Source organism: Lampris incognitus, chromosome 2, assembly GCF_029633865.1.
Source record: "Lampris incognitus isolate fLamInc1 chromosome 2, fLamInc1.hap2, whole genome shotgun sequence".
Taxonomy (NCBI): domain Eukaryota; kingdom Metazoa; phylum Chordata; class Actinopteri; order Lampriformes; family Lampridae; genus Lampris; species Lampris incognitus.
The window spans coordinates 78,125,213-78,142,407 of record NC_079212.1 but is presented as its reverse complement, the minus strand read 5'-3'; the positions used below and the strand labels follow the sequence as shown (position 1 = coordinate 78,142,407).

The 17,195-nt window shown below is 43.4% G+C and overlaps 1 protein-coding gene across 1 annotated transcript in view; it reads left to right on the top strand.

Annotated features, from left to right (window-relative positions):
* cept1b (choline/ethanolamine phosphotransferase 1b) overlaps positions 1 to 17,195 on the top strand; it is a 508,560-nt gene that overhangs the window by 36,107 nt on the left and 455,258 nt on the right. The window contains exons 4-7 of the mRNA XM_056274388.1: positions 3,062 to 3,209; positions 3,317 to 3,458; positions 3,953 to 4,037; positions 4,394 to 4,525. Of these exons, the coding sequence (XP_056130363.1) occupies positions 3,062 to 3,209; positions 3,317 to 3,458; positions 3,953 to 4,037; positions 4,394 to 4,525 (507 nt within the window). The remainder of the gene's footprint in view (positions 1 to 3,061; positions 3,210 to 3,316; positions 3,459 to 3,952; positions 4,038 to 4,393; positions 4,526 to 17,195) is intronic.

Genomic DNA, 17,195 nt, shown 5'->3' with positions numbered 1-17,195 from the left:
GCCCTCCCACAAACCTGTATACTATTTATGTTTACATAACTTTGCTGTAAATGTTTTGATTTAGTATTTGGCAATGCAGAAACTGGCATGTGCAACATTTGAATTGAATTAGTGCCTGCCATATATACGTAGGCCTACTTTGTTGGCGTTTGATGAGTTTTAGCAAAATAAACAGCACACAGAAACAAGCAGGTGCACGCACACATACTCTCTCTCTCTCTCTCTCTCTCTCTCTCTCTCTCTCTCTCTCTCTCTCTCTCTCTCTCGCTCTCTCTCTCGCTCTCTCTTTCTCTTTCTCTCTCTCGCTCTCTCTCTCTTTCTCTCTCTCTCTCTCTCTCTCTCTCTCGCTCTCTCTCTCTCTCTTTCTCTCTCGCTCTCGCTGTCTCTCTCTCGCTCTCTCTCTTTCTCTCGCTCTCTCTCTCTCTCTTTCTCTCTCTCTCTCTCGCTCTCTCTCTTTCTCTTTCTCTCTCTCGCTCTCTCTCTCGCTCGCTCTCTCTCTCTCGCTCTCTCTCGCTCTCTCTCTCTCTTTCTCTCTCGCTCTCGCTGTCTCTCTCTCGCTCTCTCTCTCTTTCTCTCGCTCTCTCTCTCTCTTTTTCTCTCTCTCGCTCTCTCTCGCTCGCTCTCTCTCTCTCGCTCTCTCCCTCTCTCGCTCTCTCTCTCGCTCGCTCTCTCTCTCTCGCTCTCTCCCTCTCTCGCTCTCTCTCGCGCTCTCTCTCTCTCTCGCTCTCTCTCGCTCTCTCTCTCTCTCTCTCTCTCTCTCTCTCTCTCTCTCTCTCTCTCTCTCTCTTTCTCGCTCTCTCTCGCTCTCTCGCTCTCGCTCTCGCTCTCTCCCTCTCTCTCTCTCTCTCTCTCTCTCTCTCTCTCTCTCTCTCTCTCTCTCTCTCTCTCTCTCTCTCTCTCACACACACACACACACACACTGGTTTGTTTATGTCAAATAGGCCTGTATTCTGAATGTGAAGGTTGTGTTTAAATGTTCTGATTTGCCAAACAAATAGGCATGTCAGAATTTGAATTGAGTTTAATTAATGCCTGCCTTCCCTATGTAGGCATACTTTGTTGCTGTTGGATGAGTTGGTAAAATAAATTCTATTGTTGTTTTTCAAACTCTAAATGGCTTCAGTTTAATATATGTTTTTAAGGCCATGACACGCTATGGCGGTATTGGGCTTGTTTTTGAAACTGTAGTTGCTTATTTGGCTCACCCGCGTTTAAACCCCCCCCCCCCGTATACCCGCTAATTTTGGTGGGAAAGGGGCTTATAGATGGCCTCTTTGACTCCCCGTTCAAACCAGCGTGCTTCCCTATCAAGGATGTACACATCCTCGTCTCTTTTTTTTTACCCTTTTTCTCCTCAATTGTATCTGGAAAATTACCCCACTCCTCCAAGCTGTCGTGGTCGCTGCTCCACCCCCTCTGCTGATCCGGGGAGGGCTGCAGACTACCACATGCCTCCTCTGATACACGTGGAGTCGCCAGCCGCTTCTTTGCACCTGACGGTGAGGAGTTTCACCAGGGGGACGTAGCACATGGGAGGATCACGTTATTCCCCGCAGTTCCCCCTCCCCCCTGAACAGATGCCCCAACCGACCAGAGGAGGCGCTAGTTCAGCGACCAGGACACATACCCACATCCAGCTTCCCACCTGCAGACACGGCCAATTGTGTCTGTAGGAGATGCCCAACCAAGCCGGAGGTAACATGGGGATTTGTACAGGCGATTCCCGTGTCGGTAGACAATGGAATAGGCCACCACGCCAGCCAGACGCGCTATGTCTTTTGCTGTTTCTGCATAACGGAAAATACAGGGAAGCAGTGTGTGCCGACATAAAAAACGTCCCTTTATTTTTTAGTTTTGCATGGCTTATTATTAGCTACTCTGTTGGTTTTAGTTTTAGTTTTTTGTGATATATATTTGTCCTCCTACAGTATCTACTCATATATTTTCGTAATGTGTGTGTGTGTGTTAGTTAGTGTAGATAGCGGGACCGAAAACTAAAGCACTTATGATCCTAATTCTTTTTGGAGGTGGTAGGTATTGTCTCAGAGAGTAAGGGAAAAATCCCAGAAAATTAAAATTATGCATAATTATGCATAAATATGCAAAATATGCATTTTTCTAAAAATGGCTAAAAACCACTTTTCTCGACATTTCAGATGATTCTGAGCATCTTTGATTTTTTCTCACCTATATAAAAAAAAATTTCTGGGACAAATGTTTTGGCATTATGCAAAATATATGCATTTTTGCAAAAATGCACTTATGATCCTAATTTTTTTGGGAGGTGGTAGGTATTGTTCCAGAGAGGACCAGAAAATCTCAGAAAATTAAAATAATTGTGATAATTATGCAAAATATGCATTTTCTAAAAATGGCTAAAAACCACTTTTCTCGGCATTTCAGATGATTCTGAGCATTTGGGGGGAGGGAGTTGGAGTGGGGGGATTTAGGGGCAGGGGCAAGGCGGTTAGCTGGCAGGATGAAGAGGAGGGAGATTTAGACGGGTGGATAACCAAACCGCTACATTGTAAAAAAAAACTACCAGAACCAGAGCCGTGCCATTTGTTTGCATCTACATTGAGTCTTTTCTGTCGGTCATTAGGCCCTGCCCACACTTCACTTTGTCGGGTAGTGTCGTCAAAGTGACACTGATGAGCTGTCTAAGTTGACATTTCTTCAATTCCTGAACAGGCAACTTGCTGAAAGCAGTAGGCGCTGAACAGAGATCAAGTACCTGTGTAGGGTTGGGGGTGCTGCAAGTACGAGTACACCACAGAAAACAGGGAGAAAAGACAGGTGCTGAGTGAAGGACAGGTCTCTTGTGGAGACATAGCCTTCGTCATGCTAGATTCAGTCCAGTCCATGAACGCATCTTCAAAACTTGGCTGACCGAGCTTGTTTCTGAATGAAATAAATAATGTTGGGTAATTTTTTGGGTTTGACATTTTATTTGAATATGTTACATCTATTTAGGTTGGCTGGAATTCAAAGTAGTCATTGCAAAATACTGAAATGTTTGGTCTCCTAGTTTGTTGTGAGAATGTTCTTTTTGCTCTATAAGGCCCCCTTGTGGACATACTTGCTGTGCGCAGTGGGGCTGTTTGTGTACCAGTCACTGGATGCCATTGATGGAAAGCAGGCAAGACGTACCAATAGCAGCTCCCCGCTGGGTGAGCTGTTTGACCATGGGTGTGACTCACTCTCCACAGGTAAATCCTCTGTCTCTGTTTGACCGTTCAGTTGTGTTACAATGCATTGGTGTGTATTTGCTTCAGTGCTCTGTCTGATCAAACCAATGTGTTTTCTCTCTTCCCAGTTTTTGTAGTTCTGGGCACCAGTATAGCAGTTCAGCTGGGCACTAACCCTGACTGGATGTTCTTCTGCTGTTTTGCTGGCATGTTCATGTTCTACTGTGCCCACTGGCAGACCTACGTGTCAGGCACCCTGCGCTTCGGCATGTGAGTTGCTGTGATTATAACGGAATAACGGGACAAGAGTCCGTCGACTTTTCATCTAAGTTTGAGAATTACTAACTTGTTGGAACTTAAAGTTGGACTATGTTGTTCTCCTTTTGTGATATTGTGTAGCACTAATTTGTGCAACCAGAATGCAAACTGTTCAGTTACACAGATGCATATTAGCGTAGTACTATTAAATATGCTGACAGCCCCCGCCAATCACTGGCTTTGTAGACGTGCAATCATTTACATTGAGAATTTGATTGATAATACCTCTACTCTATTCAGCTGAAAGCAGTTGCACTGAACAAAAGTTATGTACTTAATACCAAAGCACAAAGCCATACTGGCCCGAAGTGCCCCTCTCTTTAGTCACATATGTAGATATTTGGTATTGAACATGGCATTGCTGTCATAGTGTGCCTGCAGAAGGGCAGGCCACCAGCTGTTCCTTTCACTAATCTCTCCCTACTCCCGTTTCTCCTTCCATCCAGCATTGATGTGACTGAGGTGCAAATCTTCATTATGGTCATGTATTTACTGGCTGCCATGGGGGGATCCACTTTTTGGCAATCACTGGTAATTTTGATTGGTTCAGGTTCTCATACATGTCAATTGATAAGACTGAAGTTAAACTGAATGATGCCATGATACTACTAGTATATTTAAGGTTCTTTCTGGATGGTTATTTTATTTAGTTATTCTAATGTGGACAATTATAATTTGACATAGTGGACTTAATGAGTGCTGCCCTTGTATTTAAGCCTTTCTTAACAATTAAAAAACCAAATTCCCCAAATGCCTTTAATTTGAAACACTTGATAATCATGAGATGGAGTGAATAGTGAATTCAGTTGCGTTTGTAGCACTCATGTAATTGTCTGTGATGTATAGTGATGGCTAAATTTTGATATTTTGTATATTTAACCCAACAGATTCCTATTCTAAATATCCAAATGAAAATGATTCCTGCTATCTGCACGTTTGTGGGTGCCATCTTTTCCTGTACCAATTACTTCAGGGTTATTTTTACGGGGGGTGTGGGAAAAAATGGATCCACAATAGCAGTAAGTATTCAACACCGATGTTACTTTTATTGTTACATAAAACAAATTTACACTTCCTCAATATTAGTTAATTACCAAGGGAAGTCATTGATGCATGAAAAAATTGATTTTTTTTTTGTCTAAAGGGATCAATCAAATACACTGCAGACAAGATGTAATCATTGCCAAGTACATTTTTGCTTATATGTTGTTTCAAGAGGTAGTTCAGTTACTGTTACCACTGATGAGCAAAAGAACAAAATGTTTTCTTGTTTAAATCGGGGATTAAACCCCATATCATAAATTGATGCAGGATGCACCTATCCTCTGATAACACTGGACAACAAATTCTTTCAGACATTTTTCTCCCAGAAAAAAAATTAGAGGTTATGATAGATTGTCAAGCTGAACACAAAAATAATTTCAGATTTGCTGTATCACGTAAGAATTTGGAGAAACATTAAAATAACTTTTATTGAATGTAACATGTTTAATCGCATAATGATGCTGACACATTGTGTTAGTTCATGGAACTTAAAATGTTTTGCAGCTGATTTTGGTTTGTACTCGGCATCTGATGCCTCTCGTGTCAGTGTCCGACAATAGTCGGCCAGCATTGATGGATTCCAGTTGCCCTGATAACCTCTTTTCCATGGTTGCAATGTCCTGGTGAAACCTTTCACTATGTTCCTCACTGACTGACCAAGACCAGCAGGGAAGAAGTCCAAGTGTGATGCAGAACATGAATTTTCAATGACACGTTGCACTTGATGGTTATGTGTGCTTTAAGCATGTTGTCAAGCAGCTCAGTGTAGTTTGGTGCTCTGTAGTTGCCAAGAAAATTCTCAACAACATCCTTAAATGCCTTCCATGCTATTTTCTCTGGCCCCTCTAGCAGATCTTCTAACTCCCTGTCATTGATGACCTGTCTGATTTATGGACCAACAAAAATGCCTTCCTTCATCTTGGCATCAGTTATTCTTGGAAACATCTGTCTGACTTAGTGAAATCCATCAACTTCTCTGAGGTTTTTATTTATTTATTATTTATTTGGGATTTCCCCCCCCTGTTTTTCTCCCAAATTGTACCTGGCCAATTATCCCACTCTTCTGAGCCATCCTGGTCACTGCGCCACCCCCTCTGCTGATCCGGAGAGGGCTGCAGACTACCACATGTCTCCTCTGATACATGTGGAGTCGCTGGCCGCTTCGTTTCACCTGACAGTGAGGAGTTTCACCAGGGAGGACATAGCATGTGGGAGGATCACGCTATTCCCCCCAGTTCCCCCTCCCCCCCAAACAGGCGCCCCAACCGACCAGTACACATACCCACATCTGGCTTCCCACCCGCAGACACAACCAATTGTGTCTGTAGGGACGCCCAACCAAGCCAGAGGTAAATATGGGGATTCGAACCAGAGATTGCCGTGTTGGTAGGCAACGGAATAGACCGCTACGCTGTGGTTTATGTGCCCTGGAATGAAATGCTTATGGAGCAGCCAGTTCTTTTTAATGTAAAGTGACTCTTTATTACAGCTATCCCATTCCCAAAGGAAACAACAGTACTTTGTACTTTGAGTACTTTGAGCTGCATTCCTAGTAGCAGCGCCAATACTTTTAGATCACCACAGATGTTCCAGTCATTATTGTTGTACTGTATGTGTTTCAACAACAGTTCCATGTTGTAGGTTTTATTCATGTGTATTGCGTAGCCAATGGGTACTGAAGGGTGGACATTGCCACTGTGTAACAGGACAGCTTTCAAGCTTAACTTCGACGAATCTATAAAAAGACGCCATTGTTGCGGGTCATGCACACAAACCAAAGCCATGAACAATCCATCAATGTCAGTGCAGAAACAGAGGTTGTCAAACCTGCGTAAAGAAGTTTGTCAAATGTTCTTGATGGTTCTGAAAGATAGAAATGTTTGTACCTGGTGACAGCAAACTCCATCCTTGCAATCTTGAACCAATTAGTTCTGCTTCAGCTTTTGACAAATCTAAGTCCCTGACCAGGTCATTTAATTCTGGCTGTGTTATCAGATGAGGATAACGAGGCATAATGGGTTCAACATCTGGATCAGTGTCGTTTTCCACATCTGGTTCATGCGTTGTGGCATCTTCATCTGCCTCATCTAGACTCCATGTCTCTGGTGGCTTCGGTACTGGCAAACTGTCATCATGACACGGGTCTCATGGCTGAGGGCAGATTGGGGTATTCAATAGCTTTGTTATTTTTAGTAGAGAAGCCAGTCAGACAGAAGTAACAGTCCATCACGTGATCCTTCTCTTCTCGCCATATCGTTGGGACTGCAAATGGCATTGACTTCCGAGTACCTCTGAGCCAAGCTCTCAGGTTGACTGCACATGTTGTACAACAAATGTGAGGAGCCCAGGGTTTCTCTTGGTCACCAATGTTGCATCAGAAGTAGAGCTCATAGGCTTTCTTAATAAGTGCAGCCATGGTGCGTCTTTGAGCCTTAAACGTATCCTCACCACAGATGTAACAGGAGGTACTGCAGCTGTTGTAACGTTGATGAGACATTTCTGCTTTATTAAATCTCCCAGAAGACAATAAATCCTATTGTTAAGTAGACTCACTATGCTACTGCCTGAAGAACATGTGTATCAGCATGCATCTAAACAGCATCTGTGAATGTGAGCAGCTTTTGTAGCCTGTCTGCCTGCATCTAACCTGAATCAGCATGCCCAGGCATGCTTAAGACGACATCTGCATAGCACCTACACTGAGTGCTGCCCAGGCATGCTTGGACTGACCAGAACGGCATGATTTGTGGGTAGTAGTGGGGAAGGCTGCAGACTACCACATGTCTCCTCTGATACATGTGGAGTCGCCACCTGCTTCTTTTCCCCTGACAGTGCAGAGTTTCGCCAGGAAGATGTAATGGGTGGGAAGGTCACACTATTCCCCCCAGTCCCTCCCCCCCAAACAGGCGCCCTGACCAACCAGAGGAGGCGCTAGTGCAGCGACCAGGACACATACCCACATCCAGCTTCCCACCCGCAGACACAATCAATTGTGTCTGTAGGGACGCCCGACCAAGCCGGAGGTAACAGGGATTTGAGCCGGCAATCCCTGTGTTGGTAGGAAACGGAATAGTCTGCCATGCCACCCAGACACCCCGCTCATCTATCTTCTTAAGACAACACCTAGTCACACTATGCCCTCTTTTTGTGCTCTATTTCTACTACTTGTTCACACTATGCCTTCTATCTTAGCCAGTTAGATAATTTCCATTGGTGTATTTTGCATACTTTGCCCTTTTTTTTAAACAATATGTTTATTGGCTTTTCTTCTTTTAACAAGTAAAAGCAGAACTAATACATGAAAACAACAACAACAAACAGCAATGATGCAAACATAAGCCAAACAGCAATAACCTCAACAAAAGTTAACAGCAACACAAAAAACAAAAAACGACACATCTAAGACAAAAAAGAAGTGTAACAAAAGCGTACAACAAACAGTATTACATTTTACAGTGGTCTGATCCAGTGTGATAGAAGGCATATGGGACATAATTCAGAAAAAACACAGCGCCCTAAGCCAATCAAATATCTCTCACCACCACCCCACATGCTCACAAAGCATAGTACACTACCCAGAGTTCCCGTCATTAGCCAATATTTCACCCACATCACTCTGCTCAACAAAATCCAAAAATGGACCCCAAACCTTTTCAGAAGTGTCTTGTTTACCCTTAACCATATATGTTATTTTTTCCATTGCAAGACGGCATTTCCCTAAGCCATTGGGCAATACTAGGCCCTTTTCCTTTTCCAACATTTTTCCAGGCAAGAGCTATCAAGTGTTATGATTGCAACAAGCACATACCTTTGTTCGTTAGATGAGGATTGATTGGGTAACCCCGGGATAAACACTTTGGGATGGAGGGGCAAATTTACTGATAGTATTTGGGATATCATCGGTGATACCTCCTTCCAAAAAGCTTTAATTTTTTCACAGTCCAACAGACAATGAAACCGAGTCCCTTTAGCGTGATTGCACTTGTAGCATAAGTCTGGATTTGTTCTGTTAAACGTAATTAACTCAGCAGGGGTTACATATGTTCACATCAACCAGTTGTATTGCAGTAGCTTAAGCCAAGTATTCACAGTCTGTCTGAGCCTTAGACTCATACTCATTCGTCCCAGGGTATGTCCTCCCGAATATCTTCCTTCCAAGAATTCAGTCTCTACACAAAGGATTCGGTTGAGCCAGACTCAAGCATATTGTATAGAGCTAAGATTCTACCGTTACCGTTACAGTGGGTTGAGATCATATTTTCTAAAGTGGACAAAGGGGGTTCTGTTAGTTTTTGTTTATGGGCAGCAGTGAGGAACCTCCTTAGCTGTAAATATTTAAAAAATGTTTTCTGTGAATATCATATTTTGCTGTGAGTTCTTCAAATTACATAGAAATACCTTCTTTATATATGTAATGTATTGGGACTTATGTTAATGCGCATGCTCTCTGGTTAGTCTTTGATGGGGGGCTCTCGCAAGGCGAGACCAGGGAGTAATGTTAAGTATGAGCCGAACTGGAAGAAACGCAGATGTAGCCTGATGGCTGAGTATACTAAATTTGCTAAGTTCTAAGTAAAGAGTTCGTTACAACCAATGTCTCTCTCGTCTCTAAGTCGAATCTTACACTGGCGATGAGGCGGATCTGAACTCCAACAGTTCTGAACAGTTTATTGATGGAAATCAGCAACCTCTGATTTTCTACTACAGCTTCGAGGAATCTGTGAGTAGCCTAACGACATCACCATGACCACGCTGGGTCGCATAGAAGAGTTTGATGAAGGCTCCCGCTCTGCCATTGAGGAGTATATTGAGAGACTGGAATGTTTTTTCCTGGCAAATGGAGTAGATGGGGAGGAGAAGAAACGCGCTATTTTGCTTAGTGTCTGTGGGGCTGCAACGTATTCTACACTACATTCGGTGGTCGCTCCCGTCCTTCCTCCGGCCGTCACCTATGAAAACTTAGTATCGGCCTTGAAGCGCCACTACAGTCCTCCTCCATCACAAATTGTTCAGTGTTTTCAGTTTCACAAGTGCAAACAAAAGCAAGGCCAAGGAATCTCCGACTACATTGCTGAACTCCGTAAACTCTCAGTGCATTGCGCTTTTGGTGACCAACTGGAAGCCATGCTGCGTGACAGAATTGTCTGTGGGGTGCTAGATGAAGCGCTGCAGCGCCGCCTGCTGGCTGAAAAGGAACTCACATTCAAAGCAGCAGAGGAGAAAGCCCTTGCAGCGGAAACAGTCACGTTAAATGCGCGAATACTACAACCAAACCAGCTGGGACCACCACAGTCAGCAGAAGTTCATCAGACTGCACAAAGTCAAACCGTTTTGAAAGTGAAACAAACAGTAGCAGAAGGTGGTGCAAAGCCATGTTTTCATTGTGGAGGCACACGCAACCAACAACATTGCAAATTTACCTCTGCTGTATGCCACTATTGCAAAAAAGGGGGGCACATTTCTCGTGTTTGTTTTAAAAAGAGCAGGGATGTCGCATCAGCGGATTCTTCTGACACAGTTCCTCAAGCCGAACAACACACACACACTGCTAAGCAACAAGAAGAGGAATATGACATTTACACCATGGGCAGGCAGCTGTATGCTCACGTAAAAATGCCATATCAAGCCACTGTGATCCTGAATAACAAAACATGTGTAATGGAGGTGGACTCTGGAGCCACATGCTCCTTGATCAGTGAGGGCAGTTACAACACCTTGTGGCCTGACCAGCCGCCTTTACTGCACAAGGACAGTAGTGTGCTTAGACAATGGTCACAAGCAGAACTACAAGTTAATGGGAAGATTTTTGTGGATGTGCAGTATCAAGGCAATCACAAGACCTTGCCACTGATTATTGTTCGAGGTCAGGGGGCAAGTCTACTGGGCAGGGACTGGTTTGAGGCACTGGGCATTTCTGTAATGGGGGTGCGCTGAGTATGCTTACAATCTGTGGAGTCCATCTTAACGGAATATGCAGAAGTCTTCCAGGACCCCGGGGCTTCAAGAACCCCTCCAATTGCTATTGATATTAATACGACAGCGTCACCCAAGTTTTTTAAAGCACGTTCGGTGCCCTTTGCCCTTCGACCAAAGCTAGATGAGGAGCTTGACAAGCTAGTAGCTCAGGGTATTTTTGAATGCGTGAGACACTCAAGGAGGGCCACACCCATCGTACCAGTAGTTAAAAAGGATGGCAGCTTAAGAATTTGCGGTGACTATCACTGCACTGTGAATACAGTTGTGAAACCTGATGTATACCCCATTCCTACGGTGGCTGAACTGTTTTCCAGACTGGCAGGGGGGGTGCTTTTCAGTAAATTGGACCTCAAACAAGCTTACCAGCAGCTGGTGCTGGACGACGAGGCTGCAGAGCTTCTCACTATAAACACCCATCACGGGCTGTTTCGGGCCCGCCGCCTGCAGTTTGGAGTATCGACAGCTGTGTCCATATTTCAGCATTTCATGGATACACTCCTCGCCGGTATACCAGGCATGCAACCGTACCTGGACGATGTCTTAATAGCGGGAAAGACTGTTGACCAGCACATTGACCGTCTTCGTGCAGTGCTGGAACGATTCGCAGAAGCAGGATTGCGGCTACAGAAGGAGAAGAGTGTGTTTGCTGCTGACCAAGTTAAATTTTTAGGTTTTCGTGTGGACAAGGATGGCGTGCGGCCGACTATGGAGAAAGTTGAGGCTATTCAGAAGGCACCTTCACCCCGGAACAAAACGGGGCTTCAGTCATTCCTAGGCCTACTCAATTTTTACAGCTGTTTTTTGCCAAACAAGGCTACCATCTTAGAACCGCTGCACCGCCTCCTGGATCAGTCTGCACCCTGGCAGTGGACTGACGCACATGAAAAAGCTTACACTGCTGCAAAACAACTGCTTCAGGCTGATGGCGTGCTCACACACTATGACGAAACAAAGCCATTAGCCGTTGTTTGTGACGCTTCGCCTTATGGCTGGGGGGCGCTGCTCTTCCATATTGAGTCTGATGGCCGGGAGGCTCCCATTGTATTTGCCTCGAGGACACTATCTTCCACTGAAAGAAATTATGCTCAAATAGATAAGGAGGCCTTGGCGGTCATTTTTGCAGTCAAAAAATTTCACCAGTACCTTGCTGGTCGCCACTTTGTGGTTTTTACTGACCACAAACCTCTTTTGGGCCTACTACACCACTCAAAGCCCATGCCACCTGTCCTGTCCCCACGCATGCTACGCTGGAGTGTTCTTCTTGGGGCCTACGATTACGAATTGTGCTACCGCCCTGGCAAACAGTTAGCAAATGCTGATGCCCTCAGTCGCTTACCACTGCCCGCTGGTATGCGTGAGACTCCTCCACCCATGGAGGTGCTCTTACTGGAAATGGCGCCTGAAGCCCCACTGAATGCAAAACACATTGCCGCCCTTACTCGAAAGGATCCAGTTCTGTCTCGGGTGCTGCGCTGGGTCCTGCACGGCTGGCCAGTGGATACACCCGACAGCCGTTTCAAGCCGTTTTTCACCCGGCGCCATGAACTGTCCGCACACAAGGACTGCCTATTATGGGGGAGTCGTGTAGGTATTCCTAACCTGGCGAGGGAGGAGGTACTAGCCATGCTGCATGATGCACACCCAGGCATTGTGCATATGAAGGGCCTGGGGAGGAGTTATGCCTGGTGGCCAGGTATGGATTTAGCAATAGAACAGACAGTAAAATCCTGTGAAACCTGTCAGAGAACTCGTCATGCACCATCAACAGCACAGCTGCACCCTTGGGAGTGGACAACTAAGAAATGGTCCCGGCTACACATTGACTTTGCTGGTCCATTCCAGGGGAAGACATTTCTCATAATTGTGGACTCACACTCGTAAGTGGTTAGAGGTTGCCATGGTGAGTTCAATGTCCTCCTCTGCAGTGATCAGCACACCGAGGCTCCTCTTTGCAACTCACGGGTTACCAGATGTCATTGTTTCTGACAACGGTGCAGCCTTCACATCGAAAGAATTCAGAGTTTGCCAGACGGAAGGCATCAGAGCGGTGACTATGGCCCCCTACCATCCTCATGCAAATGGCCAATCAGAACGTATGGTCCAGACAACCAAGGAGGCCCTGTCTAGGATCACTATTGGTGACTGGCAGACACGCCTGGCTAGGTTTCTGCTGTCACAGCATGTGACTCCCAATTCAGCAACAGGAAAGAGCCCTGCCGAGCTTCTCATGAACCGGCGTCTTACCACGGCCTTTGATTGCCTTCATCCTGACTATGAAAATGAGATGCACCTCAAGCAGGAAGTGAGTGCAGAAAAGCTGCAAGGCCCAAACAGATGTTTTAGGCCACAGGACACTGTGTACATGAGGAGCTACACTGGGGGACCCAAATGGGTCCCTGGTGTGATAGCCGATCCTACTGGCCCAGTTTCATATAGAGTGCAGACTCCTGATGGGCAAATGCATCGACGCCACGTGGATCAGCTGCGTGGTAGAGCGACTGCACGCACCGATGTGGTCGCTGGAGAATCCATTGTTCCTGGTGAGCCGTCACCTGAAGATGGGCTGCTTGAGTCTACCTCGTCGGAAACGCCACGACCAGAGACCAGCGGGTCTGTTGAAGATCCCTCTGGTCCTGTGTCCATTCCTGTGCCCACTACCCCTCTACAGCATCTGGCAAGAGACCGGCACCCTCCACGCCACTTGGCGGATTTTGTTGACTGGGGGAAAGGGGTGTAATGTATTGGGACTTATGTTAATGCGCATGCTCTCTGGTTAGTCTTTGATGGGGGGCTCTCGCGAGACGAGACCAGGAAGTAATGTTAAGTATGAGCCGAAATGGAAGAAACGCAGATGTAGCCTGATGGCTGAGTATACTAAATTTGCTAAGTTCTAAGTAAAGAGTTCGTTACAACCAATGTCTCTCTCGTCTCTAAGTCGAATCTTACAATATAAATCTCCAACTTTCCTTTACCCTTGCTGGCCCATAATTGGAAACCCGGATCAGCTCTCCCAGGCGTGAAACTTTGGTTTCCCCAAATAGGACTAAAACATGAAAGAAAAAGTGTTTCACCAAGGAATTCCCGTACCTTATACCAAACGTTGATTGTATTTAAAACAAAGAGATTATTTGTTTGTTTTTTTAGTTTCTCGGTATCAGCTGAGTAAATGTAGAGGTTGAGGGGTAATTAGGGTACAACGGAAGACATTTCAATCTCCATCCCCGAAGGGAGAGAATCGGAGGTTAAAATAATGCGTAGCAGTGTGAAGCTGCGCTGCCCAGTAGTACCACTGGATATTAGGCAAATGGACACCCCCCCCCCGTCATACGGTAGGTCCAAGTGAACTCTGAGAAATCTGTTATTCCAAATAAAAGTAGTGAACATCTTTTTAAGCTTTTTAAAGAGGGATGGTGGCAGTGGCAGGGGAACGTTTTGAAATACTAGATACAACAATTTTGGGAGGAAATTCATTTTCAGAATGTTAATTCAGCTAATCAAAGATATAGATAAAGATGGCCATCTATCTGTTGACTAGGATATTGAATCCACAACCGGGTCATAGTAGAGACTGTGTGGTCAATCTCTGGCACAGTACAAATGCAGAGATATGTAAAGCATTCCGTTGAATTAATAAAAGAAGTCAAAGGTGTAGGGCTACGTTTTTCCCTCTCCCTTAGCATCATAATTGAGGATTAAGTGTTATTTATTTTGTATCCCGAAAACACCCCAAAAGCTTTGATTAAGGCCAGAAGTGCAGGTATGGACTTGCACAAGTCTGTAAGAAACAAAAGTGCATCATCTGCATGAAGGGCAGTTCGATGGTCCATTTGGCCTAATCTGATACCTGAAATATTAGCCAGAGGCTCAATGGCAAAGATAAACAGGAGAGGAGAAAGAGGATAGCCGTGCCGAGAACCTCTGCAGATGTTAAAAGGTTAAAGGATAAAGATTCTTACTACTAATATGGTATCTAATACCATATTAGCAGTAAGAATCTGTGCAGTGGAATTTGAATATAGTATCTTTATCCATTTACAAAAGCTCTCACCACATGCAAAAGGCATGTAAAAAGAAAAAAGTACGATACAAGAAACATTTACTACTGAGAACCAGCAAAAGTGAAGAAAAGTATAAGCTGTATAAGAATACATTGATTTCTATTATGAGAAGACAGAAGAAGGAGTACTATAATACATTATTAGAGGACAGAAAAACAATATTCAAAAGACTTGGAAAGTTATCAATCATATTATTTGGAATAGAAGTAACAAATCAGAATGCCCAAGTTATTTCTTAAATGGCTCTGGCCGCACAGTGGACAGTTTACAGAATATTGTCGAAGAGTTCAACAACTATTTTGTGGGTGTTGGCAGTAATTTGGTCAGCAAAATCCCAACGTGTGATGATAAACTAAATATGTTTGATAATCTCATTAAGAATAATAACAAATCTGTGTTCCCTTGTGGGATTAATGAGAGTGATATCATTGAAATTGTTAGAAAACTCAAAAACAAAAAGTCAACTGACACAAATTCCATTGACATGGTAATAATCAAAGAAGTCATTGAGCTTATTGTAAGACCTCTGACCTACATTTGTAATCTGTCCTTTCAAAAAGGGGTTTTTCCGAATAATATGAAAACCACAAAGGTAATACCAGTGTTCAAAAATGGAAATAAGTATTGTATTGATAACTATAGACCAGTGTCCCTTCTTCCTCAATTTTCAAAAATATTAGAGAAACTATTTGCTTAACAATTGGATCCTTTTATTGATAAATATGAACTGCTCAGTGAGCACCAGTATGGGTTTAGGGGAAACCGAACGACTACATACGCAGTAATGGAGATGGTAGAAGAAATAACAAAGGCAATTGAAAATGATGAGTGTTCAGTTGGTATTTATATTGATTTACAGAAGGCGTTCGATACCATCGATCACAGCATATTATTGAGAAAACTTGAGAAGTATGGATTAAGAGGTGTATCTTATTCTTGGCTGAAGAGTTACTTAGAAAATAGACGGCAATATGTACAAATCAATAACACTGTTTGACAATTTAGGAAGGTCACATGTGGTGCACCACAGGGATCTGTGATTGGTCCGAAACTTTTTTTGCTTTATATTAATGATATTTGCAATGTTACTGATTTGTTGAAATTTATTGTTTTTGCAGATGATACAAACATGTACTGCTCTGGTAATAATTTACAGGAACTATTGTCTTCCACTGAAAGAGAGTTGAAAACCCTCAAAACCTGGTCAATAGATTGTCACTCAACATTAAAAAAAAAACAAAATTCATGGTTTTCGGGAATCGAAAAGAAATTGACAAGGATATTAAATTAAAAATATGCGATGCTGAAATTGAAAGAGTGACCGAGATTAAATTCCTAGGGGTGGTTATTGACCATAAATTAACATGGAAACAGCATGTCCAATATATAAAAGGAAAGCTTTCTAAGTCAATAGCAATTCTGTATAAATCAAGAAACATATTGAATTATAAGGCTTTACACATTATTTACTGCTCACTCATACTTCTTTATATATCATACTGTGTTGAAGTCTGGGGATCAACGTATAAAACAACTGTTAATGCAATAGTTCTCTTACAAAAACGAGCCATAAGACTTATCAATAAGGTTTGACTACTATGAACATACCGACCCACTGTTTATGAAATCGCATGTTATGAAATTTAATGATCTGGTATATTACAAAACAATGCAAAAAATGTATAGAGCTAAATCATATCTACTCCCAGTCACCATACAAAGGTTTTTCTCATCTCAAGAGACAAAGTATGATTTCAGAGATGTCTGCAAATTTACAGTACCAAAGGCTAAAAAGGAGATTAAAAGGAGATGTTTATCTGTTTTAGGTGTTTCAATATGAAATGGTGCTGATATTAATTTAAGAAGGTGTAGTACATTTCAGATTTTCAAAAGGATGGTTTGTAAAGCAATTTTCGAGGGCTATAAGTGTCCATGGTTTTGTAAAGGTTTTTTGTGTTTTTTTTATGATTTTGTTTTATTATTTTTCTACAGACTCTGTAACTTTATTTGGGCTTGTAGAAACTGTTGATGGGTAGCTTAATTTGTCCTAAAGGACAGGCTTAAATATAAGCATTATGCTCCTGCCTGTGCCTTTTCAGTCACTGTTTTGAGTACATTGTTTGTATTGTTAACATTTGTTAATTGTGGGTTAATAAAACTTAAACTAAACAACCAAAACGAGTTAACACTTCAAAGAGGTAGGGCCACTCAACCCTGTCAAAGGCCTTCTCCATGACCAATGACAGGATTGCAGTGTCTGATGACCCATTTCTGGCATGTAGAACATTTAGCACTCTCCTAACTGAAATCCTTGATGACCTTGGATAAAGTCATTTTGGTCTCCACCCATAACATCCGGGAGAAACTCTGCAACCTCCTCGCAAGTGCTTTACAGAGTACCTTAGTGTCCAAGTTTAAAACTGAAATGGCACGATACGAATCGTATTTGGTATGCAGCTTTCCAGGTTTTAGGAGCAAGCAGAATGATCAGGGCTCCTTCTCAAAGAAGGGGGCAGGGGACAATTTTCACAAGATTCCAAAAACAATTTCAGGAGGGGAGTGCAAAGTTTATCCTTAAATCTCTTGTAGATGTCAGTCGGCAGCCCATCTG